The following is a 20,891-nucleotide window of genomic DNA, read 5'->3' as shown; positions in this document are numbered from 1 at the left end:
TGGACATCGCCTCCCACTGCTGCAGTGTGCTCATCATCACCTCCCACTGCTGCAGTGTGCTCATCGCCTCCCACTGCTGCAGTGTGCTCATCGCCTCCCACTGCTGCAGTGTGCTCATCGCCTCCCACTGCTGCAGTGTGCTCATCGCCTCCCACTGCTGCAGTGTGCTTATCGCCTCCCACTGCTGCAGTGTGGTCACCGCCTCCCACTGCTGCAGTGTGGTCACCGCCTCCCACTGCTGCAGTGTGCTCATCGCCTCCCACTGCTGCAGTGTGCTCATCGCCTCCCACTGCTGCAGTGTGCTCATCGCCTCCCACTGCTGCAGTGTGCTCACCGCCTCCCACTGCTGCAGTGTGCTCATCGCCTCCCACTGCTGCAGTGTGCTCATCGCCTCCCACTGCTGCAGTGTGCTCATCATCACCTCCCACTGCTGCAGTGTGCTCATCGCCTCCCACTGCTGCAGTGTGCTCATCATCACCTCCCACTGCTGCAGTGTGCTCATCGCCTCCCACTGCTGCAGTGTGCTCATCATCACCTCCCACTGCTGCAGTGTGCTCATCATCACCTCCCACTGCTGCAGTGTGCTCATCGCCTCCCACTGCTGCAGTGTGCTCATCGCCTCCCACTGCTGCAGTGTGCTCATCACCCACTGCTGCAGTGTGCTCATCACCCACTGCTGCAGTGTGCTCACCGCCTCCCACTGCTGCAGTGTGCTCACCGCCTCCCACTGCTGCAGTGTGCTCACCGCCTCCCACTGCTGCAGTGTGCTCACCGCCTCCCACTGCTGCAGTGTGGTCACCGCCTCCCACTGCTGCAGTGTGGTCACCGCCTCCCACTGCTGCAGTGTGGTCACCGCCTCCCACTGCTGCAGTGTGCTCATCGCCTCCCACTGCTGCAGTGTGCTCATCACTACCTCCCACTGCTGCAGTGTGCTCACCGCCTCCCACTGCTGCAGTGTGCTCATCGCCTCCCACTGCTGCAGTGTGCTCATCACCTCCCACTGCTGCAGTGTGCTCATCACCTCCCACTGCTGCAGTGTGGTCACCATCACCCACTGACTTACTGCTGCAGTGTGGTCACCATCACCCATGACTGCAGTGTGGTCACCATCACCCACTGGCTCACTGCTGCAGTGAGGTCATCATCACCCACTGTTGCTGATTTCTCTTTTGCTGGATCTATCACTCAAGTTAGGGACAGCCACATGATATGCTCTGGCTCTTGAAATAAGAGTGCAAGAGATGAGTATCACTTCAGTGTAGGATCTTTCTTAAGGGCCAATGGTTTTAGCACGTTCTCTTCCCTTTAGCTTCAGGAACTGACAATATTTAAAAGACTGACTGTTCCTCAGAGATTCTGGGGTAAACAGGGCAATAAAGAATAGTATTTCCAAGAAGCCCACAAAATGGTGTACAGAGTAGCTAAATAAGCATAATGCAGACCATATCCTGCTTGATATAGAACATAAATACCAACTATAAAGCACTTACAATTAGCAAAGAACAGATCCCTACAAAGATGGATAGATGGGCAGAGCATTGCAGATTTGCCCCCTTTCCCTCTCCCCAGCCAGGGGAAGCTCCTTTGATAGAAATCTTCAGAGCACCATGGAGTTTTTTAATGCAAAGCCTTCAGGTGGAGCAGGCACTGTTGCCCTGGGGAGCCCCACAGCTGAGGCAAACCCCTTTGTGGTGGTATTGTGTTCCCCAAAATATTGTGTACTCTAATAAATTTATCTGGGGTCAGAGAACAGACAGCCACTAGATACAAAGGCTAGAAAATGGTGGCACTCACACCTTTAATCCTAGCATTCCAGAGATAGAAATCCCTCTGGATCTCTGTGAGTTCAAGGCCACATTGGAAATAGCCAAGCATGGTGACACACACCTTTAATCCCAGGAAGCAAGCCTTTAATCCTAGGGAGTGATGGTAAAGCAGAAAGGTATATAAGGCTTGAGGACCAGAAACTAGAGGCATTTGGCTGGTTAAGCATTTGGCTGGTTAAGATTTTGGCTGGTTAAGCATTCAGGCTTTTGAGCAGTAATTCAGCTGAGACCCATTCCAGATGAGGACTCAGAGGCCTCCAGTCTGAGGAGACAAGACCAGCTGAGGATCCGGTGAGGTGAGATAGCTGTGGCTTGTTCTGGCTCTCTGATCTACCAGCATGGACCCCAATAACTCGCCTCAGGTTTGATTTTATTAATAAGAACTTTTAAGATTCGTGCGACACCCCTTCTTCCATCTCCCCGTGCCGAGAGCCACATGCTGAGGAAAACTAGGCACCTGGTCCAGTACCTCTCACCTGGCAGCCACATGAAGACAGAGGGCCATTGCTAGCTAGGTCCTATCACCCCAACTGTTCACAGCCATCACAGGGAATCTCTTCCAAAGGATGTATTCAAGAAACAGTCCTGCCTCAATTTCTTGTTTACCGCTGCCCTCATAAACACTTTGGGGGATCTGAACTTTGAACAGGCTTAACTAGCCTCTGTGAGTTATGTGCAAAACCATCTTACAGGTCTAGAATTGGGAATTCCATCAGTTCACTTCATGTGCCAATTTTACAACCATGGCATACAACTGTGCAAGCTGCCAAGCTGGCGCCTTACATAATGGTGCCCAATCAAGGGTGGGGGAGGGGGTAGACAACCAACACCAGGCTTCATTTACTGAAAACGCCACTGCTGTGCATTTCTCACGAAGGGATCTTTACCTGCCAACGCATCTTAAGCTGGCGTACCATTTCCCCACCAGTGTCTACCACAATTCCTTGGAGGCTCTGTATTCATTAACTTTCATTGCTGTGACCAAAGCACCTGATTAAAACAAATTAAGGGAGGAAAGAGGACTGACTGGGGCTCCCAGTTTCCCAGGTACCGATCACAGTAGACTGGCCCCACGAGAGTAGCCTGGGTAGACATGATGGCTGGAGGAGCATGTGACAGAGGAAATTCTTCACTTTGTGGGGAACAGGACGCAGAGCAAGCAACAGGAAGGGGTGAAGGGTAATATATTGAAGACTCCACACCTAATGACCTACTTCTTTCCACTAGGTTCCACCTCCTAATTTCCATAGCATCAGAAAACCAGGCTTGCAGCTGTGGGGCATCGTCCTCTGACTGGACTGGACAAGCACCACAAGGACTCCATATCAAAACTGTAACACTATCCTTGGAAATACCGCTATGCAGACAACCTCCATATTTGATTATCGTCAGTTCCTAACACTGGATCCCTTGATATTTAGTTATTTCATTAAGAGTATTTAACAGGTATCCCATCCTGAATATGCTTGTGAGCCTGGACAATGTCCTGCCACACTCCCCTGTCCAGCTGAAAACATGGGCACATCACTGACAACTGAGGCACCAGACACATCCTTCTGCTGGAAGTCTTGCTCCTGGAAAGCTCTTTCTAATGAATAGTTGTAGCATGAATCTTAAAAGTTCTTATTAATAAAATCAAACCTGAGGCCAGTTATTGGGGTGAATGCTGGAAGATCAGAGAGCCAGAACAAGCCACAGCTAACATCCCCTGGCCAACTTCTCAGCTGGTCTTGTTTCCTCAGACTGGAAGCTTCTGTGTCCTCATCCCAATGGCTCTCAGCTGAACTGCTGCTAGAAGCCTGAAAGCTTAACCAGCCAAATGCTTCTAGTTTCTGGTCCCCACGCCTTATATACCTTTCTGCTTTCTACCTCCACTCCCTAGGATTAAAGGCATGAGTCACCATGCCTGTCTGTATCCTTGAACAGATGGATTTCTGCCTCTGGAATGCTAGGATTAAAGCCGTGTGCTACCACTGCCTATCCTTTATGTTTAATATTGTGGCTGCTCTGTCTCTGACCTCAGATAAGTTTATTAGCATGCACAATATTTGGGGGAACACAATACCACAAATAGTAGTTTACAAGAACTTCTACATCACTACACTGACCAAATGCTGTCATTTTGACTTGCTACAATTCGGGGTTTCTTAATTTTGATGCTTCTCCTATTTTGGACCACACAGTTCTCTGTTGTGGGTATCATCTATGCACTGTAACACAGGGAGAGTAGAATCCCTGGCATTTACCCACTAGAAGGCAGCAGGACGCCTCCTCCTCCCTGGACATTGAAAGTTGTCTCTCGACATTGCCAAATGCCCTCTTGGGGGCAAAATTCTGAGTGTGGCAGCCATCCTGCTACATCTCCAGCTCCACCGCAGCACCGCGCTGATGGGAGCGGAGGTACAAGGACCACATGTCCATCGACATCCATGCCATGACAGCTCCACCAAAGCACCGCGCTGATGGGAGCGGAGGTACGAGGACCACATGTCCATCGACATCCATGCCATGACACTGAGACAGACAGAGCTGCCCCTGAGATCCCATTGGCAAACACATGAAAGAACTGTGCAGATGTCAAGAGGTCAGACTGATTCCCAAGAGACAGAAAACAGCCTAATCTTGACTTTTTGCTTCTTTGCTTTCTCCACGGACTTTGCTACTAACTTCTCGTTTACTCCTGCCCTTCCAGAAGCAAGCATGGCTGAATTGACATAAGTTATGTGTTTTAGCTTCCCAATCAGGATGTAAACAACAACAAATAGTTCCTGACCTCTGGATAGGTTTACTCTGTCTTCCCACCCACTCACATTCAATGCAGTTATGCCCTCAGATTGGTGGCACTATGACATACTGTATTTTCAGAGGCCACTTTGGCTTGCCTTGCCCTAGTGTGGAAGGCTATTTGGGGCAGAAGCCCACAGTCAAAGACTGATCTGTATATACAGATTATATATGTCATATATATATATATGTATATATATATACATATATATATATGTATATATATATATATATATCAGGTAAATACAACCCTCATCAAAACAGTAACATAGGCTAATCCTTGGAGAAAAGAAGTGATTTTATCTTTAATGCCAACTACTTCTATTACTATTACTACCACACACACACACACACACACACACACACACACACACCTAGAAACAGTCTCATAAACTGTGATTATATACTAACTCATATTTCATGCCAAAAGTAAGTTCCATATGAATCAAAGATGAGGCATAATAATGAAAACTTAATAGTTATATAAAAACATTTGGAGGACAGTGTTTAATAAAATTGGGATGAAGACATCTTCAGTCAATGCCTAAAGTTCACAAATCTTATGACGGATTTTTTAGACCAACTATTCTATGTCTAGAAATTTATCTTTTAGATATATTTACATATGTATATATATATATGTATATATATATATATATATATATATATGTATATTTTCTAACAGCCCAACACAAAGAAGCAACAGGAACAATAGTCTGAAAATGCTACAAACACTGAGAATGCCATATGGAGATGATGAAGATCACTGAACACATTAGGACCCTCTCATACACTATGAGAGTGAAAATGACCAGGAGAGATGTGAAGGTGCCGATGTAAGATAACTATTAGGTATGCAGTTAAAGGAAACAGGTTACAGAAGACTGTATACAGTGTCCTTTCTTCATTATAAAGAAAACAGGAGCTACAAGGGGATTGTTATCACCTTTATGCCTATATTGTAGTTATTGCTATAAAAAAAGATAATTTATACAATTCTCTTTGGAAAGGAAGAACTCTGCTGTGGGATGTTAATGTATGTCCTGTGGGAGCCCTTCTTGGGTTCCTTGTGGAGTTACCCAGCAGGTTTGCATAGAGGATGATTAGGACCATGGGCCTGAGTGCAGGTGTTTGAGATGGTCTGCACTTGGCTGTACTGGGGGATGATCTGTATGTCAAGTTGCTCTGATTGGTCAATAAATAAAACCTGATTGGTCGTAGCTAGGCAGGAAGTATAGGCGGGACTAACAGAGGAGAAATAAAAGAACAGGAAGGCAGAAGGAGACGCTGCCAGCCACTGCCAGGACAAGCAGCATGTGAAGATGCTGGTAAGCCACGAGCCACGTAGCAAGATCTAGATTTGTAGAAATGCGTTACTTTAAGATATAAGAATAGTTAACAAGAAGCCTGCCATGGCCATACAGTTTGTAAGCAATATAAGTCTCTGTGTTTACTTGGTTGGGTCTGAGCGGCTGTGGGACTGGCGGGTGACAGAGATTTGTCCTGACTGTGGGCAAGGCAGGAAAACTCTAGCTACAGAACTCTGCTGTCATTGTGTATCCTGTGACACTGAAATTACTTCTTATAGTCTACAGTAAGTGCACCACACACAACCCCAAAAGAATATAGCCCAGAAAAGTACATCACAACAGAATAGCAAATGTTCTATTTGTATGAAAAAAGAGAATCCTTACCTTTCTCTGCAAAATTTAAGTGAATGTAGTATGGCAGGCCTTTTCTGACGTAAATTCCACAAGTGTAAGGTGTCATCAGCCAAGGCACTCACAAGGGCTCCCTTGAAAATAAAGTGTATCTTTTATGCAACAATGTATTTTATATGTAACAATTTTACAATAGTGTTTCCAAAGAGGTGCCAAAACAGCTTCAATTTGAAAACATTTAGCCAATAAATTAGAGTTTTAAAGAATATTTGCCTCACCCAAATTCTCAACAGCAGATGTAGAAGAGTATGATATATATATATAATTAATGTTTTAACTTCTTCAGTAATTTAGCACCTTATAATCCAAAAGTATACTAGGATCTGATGGGAGGGCTAAAATCTCCAAAATTATTTAGACTCTAAATCATTTGGTCATTATTATAGATACATTTTTAATAAAAACAAATTATAAAATAAAGCGACCTCATTTTATTTATGTACAACAAGCACTAATGGGAGTCCTTTATTCAGATTATAATAATAGAATAATGATACTATTCCGCTCTGAACAACTGAAAACTCTGACTGGTTACATTAAAACATCCTGTTAGTTTATACAATCACTCACAGGTAAGAAAGTGAGTGGCCCTAGAGCCACACAGGTGACTCAGTCTTGCCAAAGTCCAACAAGTCAGAATTTTCAGAGCAAGAACCTCTGCAAGTCCATTTCCCGAAAAGCTCAGAGAGAGAGAGAGTGATCCGTAAAAAGGATGAACAATCTGTAGACTAAGGGGTCGATTTAGTGACATGTCTAAACTCACTAAGATGCCTTTGCCCAATGAGCCACCCCACCGGCCCATCTGTCATGCACATTTTGTGACTTATTCCATAGACCCTAAGTATCTGGGGCAAAAAGAATGTCTACAGACTATCCTCAGATTTAAAGGAAGTAAGTCTTTCTCAGCAGTCTCCCTGCGAGCAGTTTCCTATGTTATAAAATGGCATCTTCTCTAGTTCCCTTCATACTTCCTTCTCAGAAACAAAGCCAATAAGCAATACAATACACTCTCGAATGGAAGCTTTTCCCTGCATATATTCTGAAGCACCCTATTAAAATACATTCTCTTACCTATAATGAGCTCTGTATTTAACACCATCTCAATATAGACGACTTTCTGATGTTATGTAACTTTCAAAATCCTTGAAATAATAGCTAAAATATACCATCAGGTATCAAAAATATCTACCCACACTATTGTACTTGCAACATTATTCCAAGAAAACATACTGGGTGACTATCTGTGGTAGCACCTTAAAATGAATTATGACTGCCTCTGACTCACAAGAAATTACATTTAGGTTCAGATATTTAAATATAAGTATATGCGAGCAATCAGAAAAACTAGATGTGCTCTAATTTCGGCTCTAAGTAGGAGGAATAAACACAAGTCACTAACCTCATTAATCAGGAACTGGAGTTGAATTACCGCCGCTCCGCTGTCATGTTGGCAATAACACTCCACTCCTGGACGACCAAAGCTGCCATCGGTCCCATTAAGGAGTTTTAGCAGGTGTACTTGTAAAAGAAACTTTTATCTAAATAATAAATATTCTGATGACCTGATATTCAATCCACACCACTTAATGAGGCTGAGGTAATTAGGGCTTTAGTTTTCTTTTTTCTTATAACTACAAATCTTATAGATTATAGTTTTAAAATAAATAGGAAAACCATTCCTTCTAGAAAAAAAGCATTAAAAATCAGTAATAAACAAAACAAGATAATAAGGTTTATTAGTATACTTTGACCCAAACTCTTTCATTCCTCTTAAAGTAACAAGAGAAAAATGGTAGTTGATCTTCAGAGTACTGATTTTTCCCTTAGCAGGCAAATATCACTTAAAAATATCCTTTTTACTATCATTTTTCAATCCAACAGTGGCATTTTAAAACTAAAAATATAACCAAGAACTAACTATATAACCACACTGCTCGATGCAGCATGAAAAAAACAATCAATGTTCTAATGCTTTTCAGTTAGGATGGATGGGAGACATTGCACATGTAAAAGCACATTTTAACTAATATTCTCTCTGTACTGGGTATTATTGTAAATGTTATATAAACTAATTCATTTAGCTGTCATAATCCAGGAAGAACATATTATTATTCCTCATTTAAACTAAACAGACAAGAAAAGTGAGGCACAGAAGTTAATTAACATGAGATCTGTGTATACCAGAAACTAGCAGAATACAACCCAAATATCCTTCATGGCTCCATGGTCTCCATTTGTCTTCTCCTCACCTCCTCCTTTCCTTTTTCCCAGTGCTTGGGATGAACCTGGCTTTTGTGCATGTTAAGTACATGTTCTACTAGGTTACATCCCTCGTCCTATTTTCTTAGATACACCGAATAAAGATCGAAACCTAACAAAAAACATACATTTGCAGAATTTTCTGTGAGGCACTGCTGTGTGCATTATACTTTCATTAACCTGAAATGAGAATGCAATTGTTTTAACACACTGCCACCCTATTTTTGGTAGCTACTAAATAATACAAAGTAAAAAGACAGGTTTAAAACACTTGGTGATTTTAATAAACTCCAGCCCAAGTTCTGCTTAATGCAAAAGCAAATGCACCATAAGTTAAATTCTATTTTGTAGACTTTTCCTTTCTTGCTATGCATCAACCTCAGGGCCTCATTCATGAAAAGCAAATGTTCTACCACTGAGCTATAAATCCCTCCACCCACTGCTCTTTCAATATTAATCAAAGACGTGTTCTTTGAGCTGAGGTCTGTTGTCTGGAGCTCAGAGTTGTTTCTCAGGAGTAAAACACAGCCGTAACTATCCAACTATAAGATGTGAGATCAGCCTTGTCCCTGCAGAACTTGAAAAGAGCCTAGCAATGAGACACGAATGTAGCACTGAGGGTCTTACTAGCTGAGTGTGGTGGTTCCTGCCTGCTATTCCAGCACTTAGAAGGCAGAGGCAGGAAGATTCCACAGTGGAGGTCAACTGGAGATTTGATTTTCAAAAACCAAAGGCTAAGGATATAGCTCGTGTTACAAGCTTGCCTAGTTTGTATAAAACTCTGGGCTTCAATCTCCAACAACATATACACCAAAGATTCTTATTCTTGTTTTTTAATCACCCACAGTTATGTTAACCACACTGGACAAGAGGGGAAATTGTAGAGACTAGTTTTGTGAAATCCTCTTAGACATTTTTTATTTTTATTTTTAAACAGATCTGTTCTGCAATTCAGATTTTAACAAGATATATAATAGTATGGAGAACTGCTTTATAAGAATATAAAATTTAATAGACAAAAGATTTAACAATAAACAAAACTGACTACTAGAAGCAAAGAATATAAAAGCAGCTCTCCTCACTGGGGCAGGCTTAGGAGTAGTCTCCTGGCCTTGAGAAATCCTCTTTACTTTGAGTGTCAATCAGTGGTTTATCACAGAAAACACCTTGAAGTCCAGAAGTCAACTGCCTCAAAGTCAAGAAAGCTTCTGTTCTTGTGCTGCAGACAGTGCTATACAAAACTGTCCTGTACCACCTAATACAGTCACCTACGGGTCATAAACACAACATCCAGACATGACAGAATGACTCTCACCATCTATCAAAAGTAAGCACTATGCCTTAGCACATCTATGTACTTGGTCTAAGAAGCCATCCTGCCCAGAGTTCCTGATTTCATTCCTCTCCCTTTGATTAGTAGTGATGCAGATGTAGCCAGCCTCAAAGGGTCCTACCAGCATGGCCCTGTGGACAGAGGATGGGTAGGGAGGTATCACAGTAAGTCATGACTGCGCTTTAACAGAAAGCTTAAATAAACTTTAAAGAATGGATATGGTGTGTGTGTGTGTGTGTGTGTGTGTGTGTGTGTGTGTGTGTGTGTGTGATCATGAAATACAGCATGGGAAAAGCATACAATTTACATCAAGCAGTTCTGACCCTGGTAGTATGTCGGAGTTTCTGCCCTACTGCAAATATAGTAAGCCCAGTCTGCCGGAGGAAATGTGTGGGTGGGGAGAGTGGTTAGCTAGCTCGTTTACTTTCGGTGCCACAGGAACATCTAAGGTACAAAGAGAATTCAGATTTCTGCTTCCAAGTCAGCTCATATGCCAGCTCTACCATGTTCACTATGACTTTCAAATAATTATTCATTCTATTTCTCTACTTCCTAATCCACAGATGCACATAAGACCTATGCAGTCTAGAGTGCAGAAATGCAGTGAGGACTAAAACACACACGGACTCATCAAATAATACCCTTTATGTTGTTTAACTCAATGAATTTGTTACACCAGCTAAGACTGTTACTTTAAAGGACAAAAAGAATCACACCAAATACCCATATCGTTTCATACCAGTGACTGTGCATGCATGCTCCTTAATGTTGACGTTTTTGAAAGAACATTCTTACTACAAAATAATCCAACTTTCTAACTATCATCTACTTGATAAAAAACATTGCCATCTCTCATGGGTACAACTAGACAAGGCATAAAATATCTGAAATTCAAATTAAAACCAAAAGGATTGTACACTGAATGATTTTGTTAATATATATGTTAAATGGAGAAATGTTCATTTATTATCATGTACTCTGATATATTTTTTATGGAACAAAGCTGACTAATGCTAAATGTTTTTATTATTGTTACTCTACCTTGTCACTCCGAATTCCAGTGCGCTCTGTTAAAAAGGATACAGATTTCCTAACTCGGACACCCTTCTGCATTCAGCTTTTCTGCTGTTTGCCTATCAATAACTAGGATGCCTACCTAACTATTCCCCTTGGCTTCTGAAGCAAATCAATTGCTTTACTTGAGGATCAGTACCTGCCTGACACTTCCTGTAAAGTTTGTCCAGCTTTCCTCATCCAAAAGAGGAGTTGCAGAAAGCAAAGCTGAAATATGCAAGATTCTCTCAAAGATGCCCTGCGTATGCAGCAGGAAAAAAAGCGAAGAATTCCACAAATATAATGAAAGTAGAAATGAATGAGGAATAATAAGGGAGTAGTATATAAAATGGATAAACAGAAAGAAAAACGAGAGCTAATAAAATCTTAACTTTTTGGTATTGCCGAGTATGGAATGTAAGGTCTTGAATACATGCTATAAAGATCACTCTGTCTACTGCTGATCTACATCCACAGCCCAGGAGGATTCATGAATGGAATAAAAGATCAGGAGGGCTGCAGAGATGGGTCCAGGATAAAACACTGTAGGATAAGTGTGAGGACCAGAGATTGGCTCTCCCAAGCCATGCAGAGGCTGGAGACATGCGGTGGGTGGCTGTCTATAATTCTGGCACTCAGAATGCAGAGACAGGGTCCCTGGGGCAAGGTGGCTATCTAGACAAAGTCAATCAGGGAGCTCTGGGTTCTTTGAAAGGCCTTACCTTAATAAGTAAAGTGGAGAGTGATGGAGGAAGACAGCCAACATCAACATTAAGTGTCTAATGGTACACACTCAGTATTAGACCAGAATACACACACATACACACACATACACACACGCACGCACGCACGCACGCACGCACGCACGCACGCACGCATGCATGAGCACCAACCACAAAAATCATAGCTAGCAAAGTATTTTACTTTTTGTGCTAGATATCCATTTCAAATTAAGGCTGGAGTTCACTGCCTAAATGACTTCATTGTTGCTATGACTGGGTGGGTGGTTAGGGAGGGACAAAAGGGGAATTTGGAGACAATTAAGTTCATTATCGACCCAACTGAGCTATGTGGAACATTTACTACATGAAAAGCATTGTGCATGATCACCTCACAATAACACCTGAAATCAACTATTTTTACAAATTAAGAAAATTCAAGTACAAGTTTAAGTGACTTTCCCAGAGAACACAGCAAGCGGGCAGAGAAGCAGAGACGTGATCCAAGACATTTAATCTTAGAACTGACAGTGTAAGTCATCAAGCATTATTACACAGAGAAGTATATTAAGGGCAATTTGCATTCGTAAATGTCAATTCCTACCTTACTGTAAGTCATCTTAAAACTGAAGAATGAATACAGAAGAATATAGTCCGCATTCCATCTCTAAATATTTCATAATGTCAGAGTGGTCTAATACAATCAAGCTGGGTCATGTAACTTTCAGGAACAAATAAATATGATAGATCAATTAGTCCTAAAGCTTGGACAGTGAATATCTTCCCAAACTCTGTGTTAAAGTGCTATTCGGCAATGTGAAGATGCTGAGTGGCGGAGCTGAGGGCTAAGTTCTCAGGCTACCGGTAGAGGTCTGGAAAGAAACTGGGGGACCCTAGTCTCCTAGTCCCCTTCTTCCTGGCTCACCAGGCCACAGTGTGGCTTAGTCCCCACTCCCTGCCACTGCAACCAGTGTCCTCACAGAAGCCCCAGAAAGGAGGCCAACTGATCTTCAACTAGAAACTGTGAACTAAAAAGACCTTTTCTAAGTAATTATGTCATCATTGTCATTAATGTAGAGCAGATAAACACCGATAGAAAACAACATGCCAATCAAAAGGATGGAATCTTAGGTTCGTTTTTATGTTACCTCATGGGGTTACATTAAATATTAGTTCACGAAAGAAGCAACATGGAGCCGGGCGGTAGTGGCACATGCCTTTAATCCCAGCACTCGGGAGGCAGAGGCAGGCGGATCTCTGTGAGTTCGAGGCCAGCCTGGGCTACCAAGTGAGTTCCAGGAAAGGCGCAAAGCTACACAGAGAAACCCTGTCTCGAAAAACCAAAAAAAAAAAAAAAACAAGAAGAAGAAGAAGCAACGTGGAACAGCAACTTAGACAGAAACTTGGAATTCTATATCCTAATTCTACTTATAATTTTGAGACAAATTCTTGACAGACATCTAAAATAACAAGCACACACTTTTTTCTAGAACTGTGTGAAAAAGCAGGACTGGCAAAGTTAAATGGGAATGACTGGGATCTGGCAATGCAGAGCAGTACCAGTGTGCACAAAGTGTGCATTTGTGTAGCAGGAATCTTAAACGTTCTTATTAATAAAATCAAACCCGAGGCCAGTTATTGGGGTCAATGCTGGTAGATCAGAGAAACAGAACAAGCCACAGCTATCTCACCTTGCCAGTTCCTCAGCTGGTCCTATTTCCTCAGACTGGAAGCTTCTATGTCCTCATCCCAATGGCTCTCAGCTGAACTGCTGCTAGAAGCCTGAATGCTTAACCAGCCAAAATCTTCTAGTTTCTGGTCCTCACGCCTTATATATCTTTTTGCTTTCTACCACCAATCCCTGGGATTAAAGGCTGGCTTTCTGGGATTAAAGGCGTGTCACCATGCTTGGCTATTTCCAATGTGGCCTTGAACTCACAGAGATCCAGAGGGATTTCTATCTCTGGAATGCTAGGATTAAAGGTGTGAGTGCCACCATTTTCTAGCCTTTGTATCTAGTGGCTGTCTGTTCTCTGACCCCAGATAAATTTATTAAGGTACACAATATTTTGGGGAACACAATACCACCACACATTTGAGTACAGGATGCCGGAAGTTCTGGGTCCAACCTTCAGCACAGGGCGAGAGGGAAAAATGACTATCTTCAAAAGACTGGATTACAAAGTTAACTACGTGGGCAGATTAAAGGAATGAAAGCTCATGATTGGTTCAACGGGCATAGGGTGGGCAAAAGCGTCCAGAGTGCTTTCACAACAAAGCACTCAACACTGGCAGAAGAGAGGAACTGCATTATGAGAAAGGGCATCTAGGAAAATCTCACGGCGAGAAGCATAGGTAACGGTAAAGGACTGACGCCTCCAGCATGGTCTAGAATGTTCTACCCTGGGGAAAAGGGGTACTACTACTACTACTACTAATAATAATAATAATAATAACAATAATGTAAAATAATCTAAATAGGAAGGGAACAAGAAAATTCTCTCCATTCAAGGATGATGCAATCCTAAACATGTTAAAAATTCTTAACCATTCACCAAAAAAAAAAACCCATCCTAGAACAAATAAACAAGTATAGTAGGATTGTGTTGTTACACAAATACAACCATTTATACATATAATACATAATACATACATACACACACACACACACACACACACACACACACACACATATATATATATATATATATATATATATATATATATATATATAAAATCAATTATCCTTCTTGACACTGGCAACGAACAATGCAATCTGAGAGTAAAGTTAAAATAAATCCAGGGATTGGAGGTGCATCAGACTAGCAGAACTGTCAACAGTTTGATGACACCAAACTGGATGGAGAAAAGCCCACGAGACCTCAACCGTACCCAAAGAACTATAGGCAACACAGGAAGCTGAGGCTGGGAGGAGTGGCCTTCCTCAGGGAGAAAGCACAAGAATAATCGTCCAGTGCCACATGTTCAGCCCTGACAACACACGTACGACTAAGATTATACAGACTGGACAGGCTCTTTTCGGGAATACATGTATACATATACATACATGTGTGCAATGGTTAATGGAAAAATGGCCCATGAGTTTCAAGAAGAGCAGGGAGGCGTACATGGGAGGGTTTGGAGGGAAGGAAGGGAAGGAAAAAAAATGTATAATTAAATTATAAGTTAAAGCAAAACAAACAACAACAACAAAAAACACACTTATCACCAGGACTGGAGATATGGCTGAGTGGTTAAAAGCAATAGCTGCTCTAGAAGAGGACCCAAGTTCACTTCCCAGCACAAGGATCCAATGCTCTTTCCTGGACTTTGTGTCTACCACCCTCCCCCGCACACACACTCAAAAAGAAATCTTAAAAATTATTTTTAATTATGACAGAATTCAATTTTGAAGAGATCTGAAGAAAATTTTGAATTTAGAGTTTCTAATTTTAAGGATGTCTGGCTCAACAGAATTAAGTATGTTCACAAAAACCTGTCCCCTAAGACATACATAATAGGAAAACAAGTCACAATACACACAGTTTGTTCATTCTCAACTTTTATAAACAGGAAGTCTACAATAAGTACATATGCAGAACTGGAGTTGAAAACAAGGAACAGGAAGTCACCACAGGAAGAGTGGTGAGTAAGTGCTCTTGTTTGAAAATGCAGGGATCCACGCACAAGGAAGCGATACATGCTTGGGAGAGCAAGAAATACAGAATTAGCTGTGCCATAACTATTGACATTCACAAAGATACCCAGCAGAAACTAAGAACAATGGATGCCCGAGAGAGGAAAGAGAGGAGCAGCAAAGACTTCAGCAAGGCAGGCCACGTGCAGCTCCTGTCAGGAGTTGAGAATCCAGGGAGGGTGGAGAGCTAGCTAGTGAAGGCAGCAACATGACCAGAAGAACTTACATGGCTTCCTCTGAGAAGCCCAGGGCATGGCCATGTGTACACTTTCTATCAGAGCCCACCCACACTACTTAACATCTTTACACATGTTACTGACGTAGTGTCTTTTGAGCCTGTTCTCAAAGTGCAGAAGAGTCGCAGGACAGAAGCAGAAGTAGCATTCTGGTTTTTCCCGATTATGCTGCTGCAGACGGCTGACTCGCCCTATTAGCAGCAAGAGGGAATCAAGCGGGCCTTTCCCTGGGTCCTCACCACAGGACAGCCTTTCACACGCATGCATGCTGCCTCACATCAATGAACAATGAACGCCTCATCCAGTCTCTCTTCCTTGTCCAGAGCCACCGTGTCTTTCCAGTTCTAACTTCCTTCCTCCACTATTTACAACTGTGAGATTATGGGCCAATTAAATTAATGAAGAGTTAACAGTCCTGAAGAAGATACATTTATCTCTGTGTTTTCCCATAGTGCAGTTCACAGAGAGTAAACACGTGGCAAAGCACAGAAGGATACCCCATAATCCACTCACTTATTTTTTCTTATTTGAGAACTTTAATTATAGTCCTCATCCTCAGAGGTCTTAAGGTCCAGCAATAGAAATGTAAAATTAATACAACAATTATGTCCACAGACACTGTAAAAGAGAAAGAGTGAAGCGGATGATACTGCTTGGAAAGAACAAAACATTATCACTTGTACAAATCCCAGCGCATCCAAGACTGCAGAATCTTGAACTGTAAGTGTGCCCACACTTGTTTTTCTGGTTCCCCTTACTGATTCTACAGCGACACTGGATTCTGTAGCTACTACCTGATTCCCTTCTTTTGTAATTGTCTTAGTTAGGGTCTCTCTTCCTTTGATGAAACACTATGACAAAAAAGCAAGTTGGGGAGGAAAGGATTTGGCTTATATTTCCACATCACTGTTCATCATTGAAGGAAGTCAGGACAGGAACACACACGGGGCAGGAACCTGGAGGCAGGAGCTGATGCAAAGGCCATGACAGGCTTGCTCCCCATGGCTTGCTCAACCTGCTTTCTTAGAGACTCCAGGACCACCAGGCCAGGGATGGCCTCACCCACCATGCGCTGAGTCCTCCCCACCAATCACTAATTAAGAAAATGCCCTACATGGTTGCCTACAGCCCGATCTTATGGAGGTATTTTCACTGAGGCTCCCTCTCTCGGATGACTTCAGTTGTGTCAAGCTGACATAACACTGTGTAGCACAGGAACTATCTGCAACTTCTGTTCACAACTCTTCTGGCCTGTGGGCTAGGGAATCACTAGGCCGGTCTCTGGTAACAGGGAGATGACAAGCTCTTCTCTTTACTCCCAGAGCTGAAAAAAGAATATGCACACAGTAGATACTCGATAAATATTTATGACCAAATGAACTTTTCAAAACAAGAGCATGTTTACATGCAGGCCTATCTTTTTTGGTCTAATATTAGCTCACTTCCTGGATAAACAAAAAATATAGAGTGGTATAAAGATATTCTACTCTTGTACTTATGATTAGACTGGGCTAGGATACAATACAGCTATTAAATTTTCATGAGTCAACATTTCCATTCACTTTACCCTCTGTCTTAGTTTCCTTTCCTGTTTCTGTGATAAAATAACCTGAGAATTTAAGGGAGGAAGGATGTGGCTCACATTTCCAAGTGCTAGTCTATGGCTACAGCCGAGTCCAGGTGCCAGAACTTGAAGCAGCTGGTCATGTTATATCTGCAGTTAAGAGCAGCGCAATGAATGAGCGTACACACACACACACACACACACACACACACACACACACACACACACACACACAGGCTGCTTTCCCCACTCTCAGGCAATCCAGGATGCCCTGCCTAGGGAATGATGCAGTCAGGGCGCACACAGCTCTTGGGCAAGTTTTCTCCTTGACAGTCTTCCTGTTTTTAGGAAGATGCCTGACATGTGTGACGGGTAACCACCATTTCAGGCAGAATGCTTTCAGAACAAGACTAGTATGCAGGTAGTGAATTATTAATGATTTAAGGATTATAACTTCACTGAGCACTTGTTCATCAATTACTAGCAATTAAGAAAGAGGCAAGGGAAACGGCATTAGCCTGAGCTCTAAAGCAGTGAACACCAATGCTGAACAGGAGACCAGAAGGTCAGAGTGCACATGAAAAAGCAAAATCTACATGGTTCTGAGACTCTGGAATCTCTGAAAATACAAATTCTCAACAGACAAGTTTGAAAATGAATATGATAATGATTTTTATTTTCCCCGAGTTCTTATTTATCCAACAAAATTTCCTGCAGCATTATATAATTAGTCACATAATAGTCCCTCAAAGTTATTTTTTGAGCATGTATTCAGTTTCCAAAACAAGGAGGGATTTTAATGGCAACCCGCTTCCTCCTGCTACTGTAGTACAGGGCAATATCATCACACGGTGGTTTTTATTTGTAAGAAACATTGCACACATCCTGGTATGGTGGCTCATGCCTGGAATCCTGGCACTTGGGAGGCTGAGGCAGGAGAATCAGGAGTTCAGGGTGAGTCTAGCTTCATAGAAGTTCAGGGCCAGTTAACCCTGTCTTAGAAATCTCCCAGTGAGCACAGCTGTGACTGTGCTGGTGGCTGTGTTACCCTCAACTTTGGTGCCTTCATATACCGGCAGCACCGTTAGTGTGCCAACTGCACATTCTAGAGCTTTTCTGAGGCTGCTGCTCTACAGTCTGTAGGACTGTGCCAATAAACACCAGCGAGAGCTCGTTTCAATGGCAGAAATCTTATAGATTTAACATGCGATTACTTTTCCACTAAGTTATAAAAAAACCACTGCAATGTGGTCCCAGAATACTGACTAAAGTCTCTAGGAAGAGGATGAACTTGAGAGAAGGTTCAGTATTTTATTTTGTGTGGACATAGAGAATTCATCTGAGCTTTGTTGTTGCTGGTTTTGTTTTTTTTTAAACTGCAATCGCATAGTGCTATGAAAGATAAATGAAAACTAACAGGTAAAAAGAGACACTATATCACACATTTAGTTTACTAAGGAAAATAAAATCTGTTCAAAATGTGACGTTTCAAGGCAGCTGTGGTGAAGAATGTCTGTAGTACAGCATCATTAGGCTGAACCAGGACAACTAACTCTTCTCCATGTGAGGCCTGCCTGGTCTATACAGTGAGTACCAGGCCAGCAAGAGCTACACAGTAAGAGCCTGAACAAACAAATACACAAACAAACGAACGAACGAATAAGTAAATGACAAAACCACTTTAAATAGCAACACTGACATTTCTACAAGTAGCAGGTTGCAGGGGTAGGGGAGACGCAGGGGTGAGGGGTGAGGGGTAGCGGGAGGCAGGACATATGACAACACAGATGGGCATGGAGACAGACTCTGCAATGACAACGGCCCATCTGCGCTAGAGTCCTGCCGTTTAGGGAACGACACTGGCGTCCGGATGACCATGATCACCTGCACATTTAAGGGCTGTGCTCTTTCAACCTCATCACTCAGGCTGTAGAGCCTTTTCTACTGCTGGCTTCATGTCCACAGGGAAACCACGAGGAGGAGGAAAGAGCACAGGTCAGCCCCGGAAGGCCAGTTTCTCCCCCGTACAGCTTGCTCTGCAGAGAGCGGCTCCATGGCAGCCTGTCGCTTCACTCACACGGGCTTGAGTACTTCAGGATGACGCCCTCCCTCCCTAAGCAGACAGTAATGAATATGGCTCTTAACTACCATCTGCCTCACTAAGAGTACTGCTGTCCATATGGCCAAACATTTAATCCAGTATTTCTCAATTCTGGTTTGGAATCACAGCAGCCATGGAGATTAAAAAAAAAAAAAAAAAAAAAAAAAAACCAACCCGGCAGATGTCACGTCATGCCAGACTCAGGGAATCAGAATCTCAAGGGAAACAGGCAAGCATGTGCTTGGACCTGGTGTTGTTTTCTGTTTGTAAATGATTATAATGTATAACACTGTCCTTAAATGATTTATACAACTATGAGACATATCAACTTCTAAATATTACCTTCCAACCATCATGAACTCCCTAAAATACCTCTTCATAGTTATTTCCAAACTATTTAGTAATTTCCTCCTTCTATGTGACTCTTCTAATTGCGTAACCGAAATATGCTCCAAACAAAGGTGGACGGAGTCTTTATCAAATGACGTCACTATCAAAGAACAACTATCATAGTTTTAAATTATATTCTATAGTTTCACTTACTTAGGAAACACCAGTTTTAAGACCTCTTTTTGAAGGTTACTTTTTTTCTCCCACCTATTAAACATTAATATAAAAATCACCCTTTCTGATCTGGTATATACCAATCTTTGGGAGCAAAAAGCTGAAAAAAAAACTGGACAACAAACAATTCTTAGGTCTGTTAGAAAAGTGAGTTTACAATGTGAAGTACTGTACCAACTTGGACAGACAGGTGACTAGAGAGAATCTGGTTGCTGGGAAGCCATGGAGTGAAGAAATGGGCACTGTCATGGATGTGCTGCTGGGGGCTCAGTGGCCAAGTCTGAAAGTCAAAACCAGTCACGGAGGAGAGGAGAGGAGAGGGCCACCACACTTCCACGAATTTTACAGTCAAAGCTGAAGAAGTCATCACAGTATCTATGGCAAGGAAAAATCCTCTTCTGCTCTCAACACACAAAGGAGGCAGCGAAACCATTCTCAATATGCCAGAGCAGGCAGTTCCCAAACTGCCTTTCAAAGGAGTAGTTCTCCAGGAGCCTAAGATGGCGAGGCTCTACCTGAGTGAGCAAACACGCAAGAGGGAAAATACCAACTCAGTGGGCTGAGGCCTTGTAAGCAAAGGAAGGGAAACCTTCAGCTGCAGCATACTCAAGCCCTCACTCACGGGGCTGGTGAGGAAGGGAAGAGCAGAGACACCAGGAGCACAGGCTCACTGAAAAACAAAGACTTAACCAAAGAACGGCAGACATCTCCCTTTCCCGACACCTGGACCATCCCGTTAATAAGATGCCTTCCCAGAAAGAGTCTCGTTACTCGGTGTATCACATCCAGATAACGAGAAAAATAATCATAACATATTCTGGAAGGTAAAAATCAGTCTCAAAGAGACAAAGCAAGCATGAAAACTCAGAACCATGAGGGGAATCCGGATTAAACCAGCCATTTAAGATAACCATGACCAAAGTGAGAGTGAAAATAATGTATAAAAGCTGTGTTCAAGGCCAGAGGACAGAAGTCCTATGACAGAATCAAAAATGGCCCTGAGCTATATGAACTTATATTGCAAACTCAAGAAA

General features: G+C 42.5%; 1 protein-coding gene across 4 annotated transcripts in view; it reads right to left on the bottom strand.

Moving 5' to 3' along the window:
- The window catches only part of Stxbp5 (syntaxin binding protein 5), a 133,743-nt gene that overhangs the window by 96,334 nt on the left and 16,518 nt on the right, over positions 1-20,891 (bottom strand). For all 4 annotated transcript variants that reach the window (XM_006984440.4, XM_006984439.4, XM_016002943.3 and 1 more), the window contains exons 3-4: positions 7,731-7,812; positions 6,305-6,405 (exon numbers count right to left, since the gene is read on the bottom strand). In XM_006984440.4, coding sequence (XP_006984502.1) covers positions 6,305-6,405; positions 7,731-7,812 — 183 coding nt within the window. The remainder of the gene's footprint in view (positions 1-6,304; positions 6,406-7,730; positions 7,813-20,891) is intronic.

The sequence above is a fragment of the Peromyscus maniculatus genome, chromosome 16, assembly GCF_049852395.1.
Source record: "Peromyscus maniculatus bairdii isolate BWxNUB_F1_BW_parent chromosome 16, HU_Pman_BW_mat_3.1, whole genome shotgun sequence".
Taxonomy (NCBI): Eukaryota; Metazoa; Chordata; class Mammalia; order Rodentia; family Cricetidae; genus Peromyscus; species Peromyscus maniculatus.
Note: the sequence above shows the minus strand (reverse complement) of the source record. Positions and strands in the feature narration are given on the sequence as shown.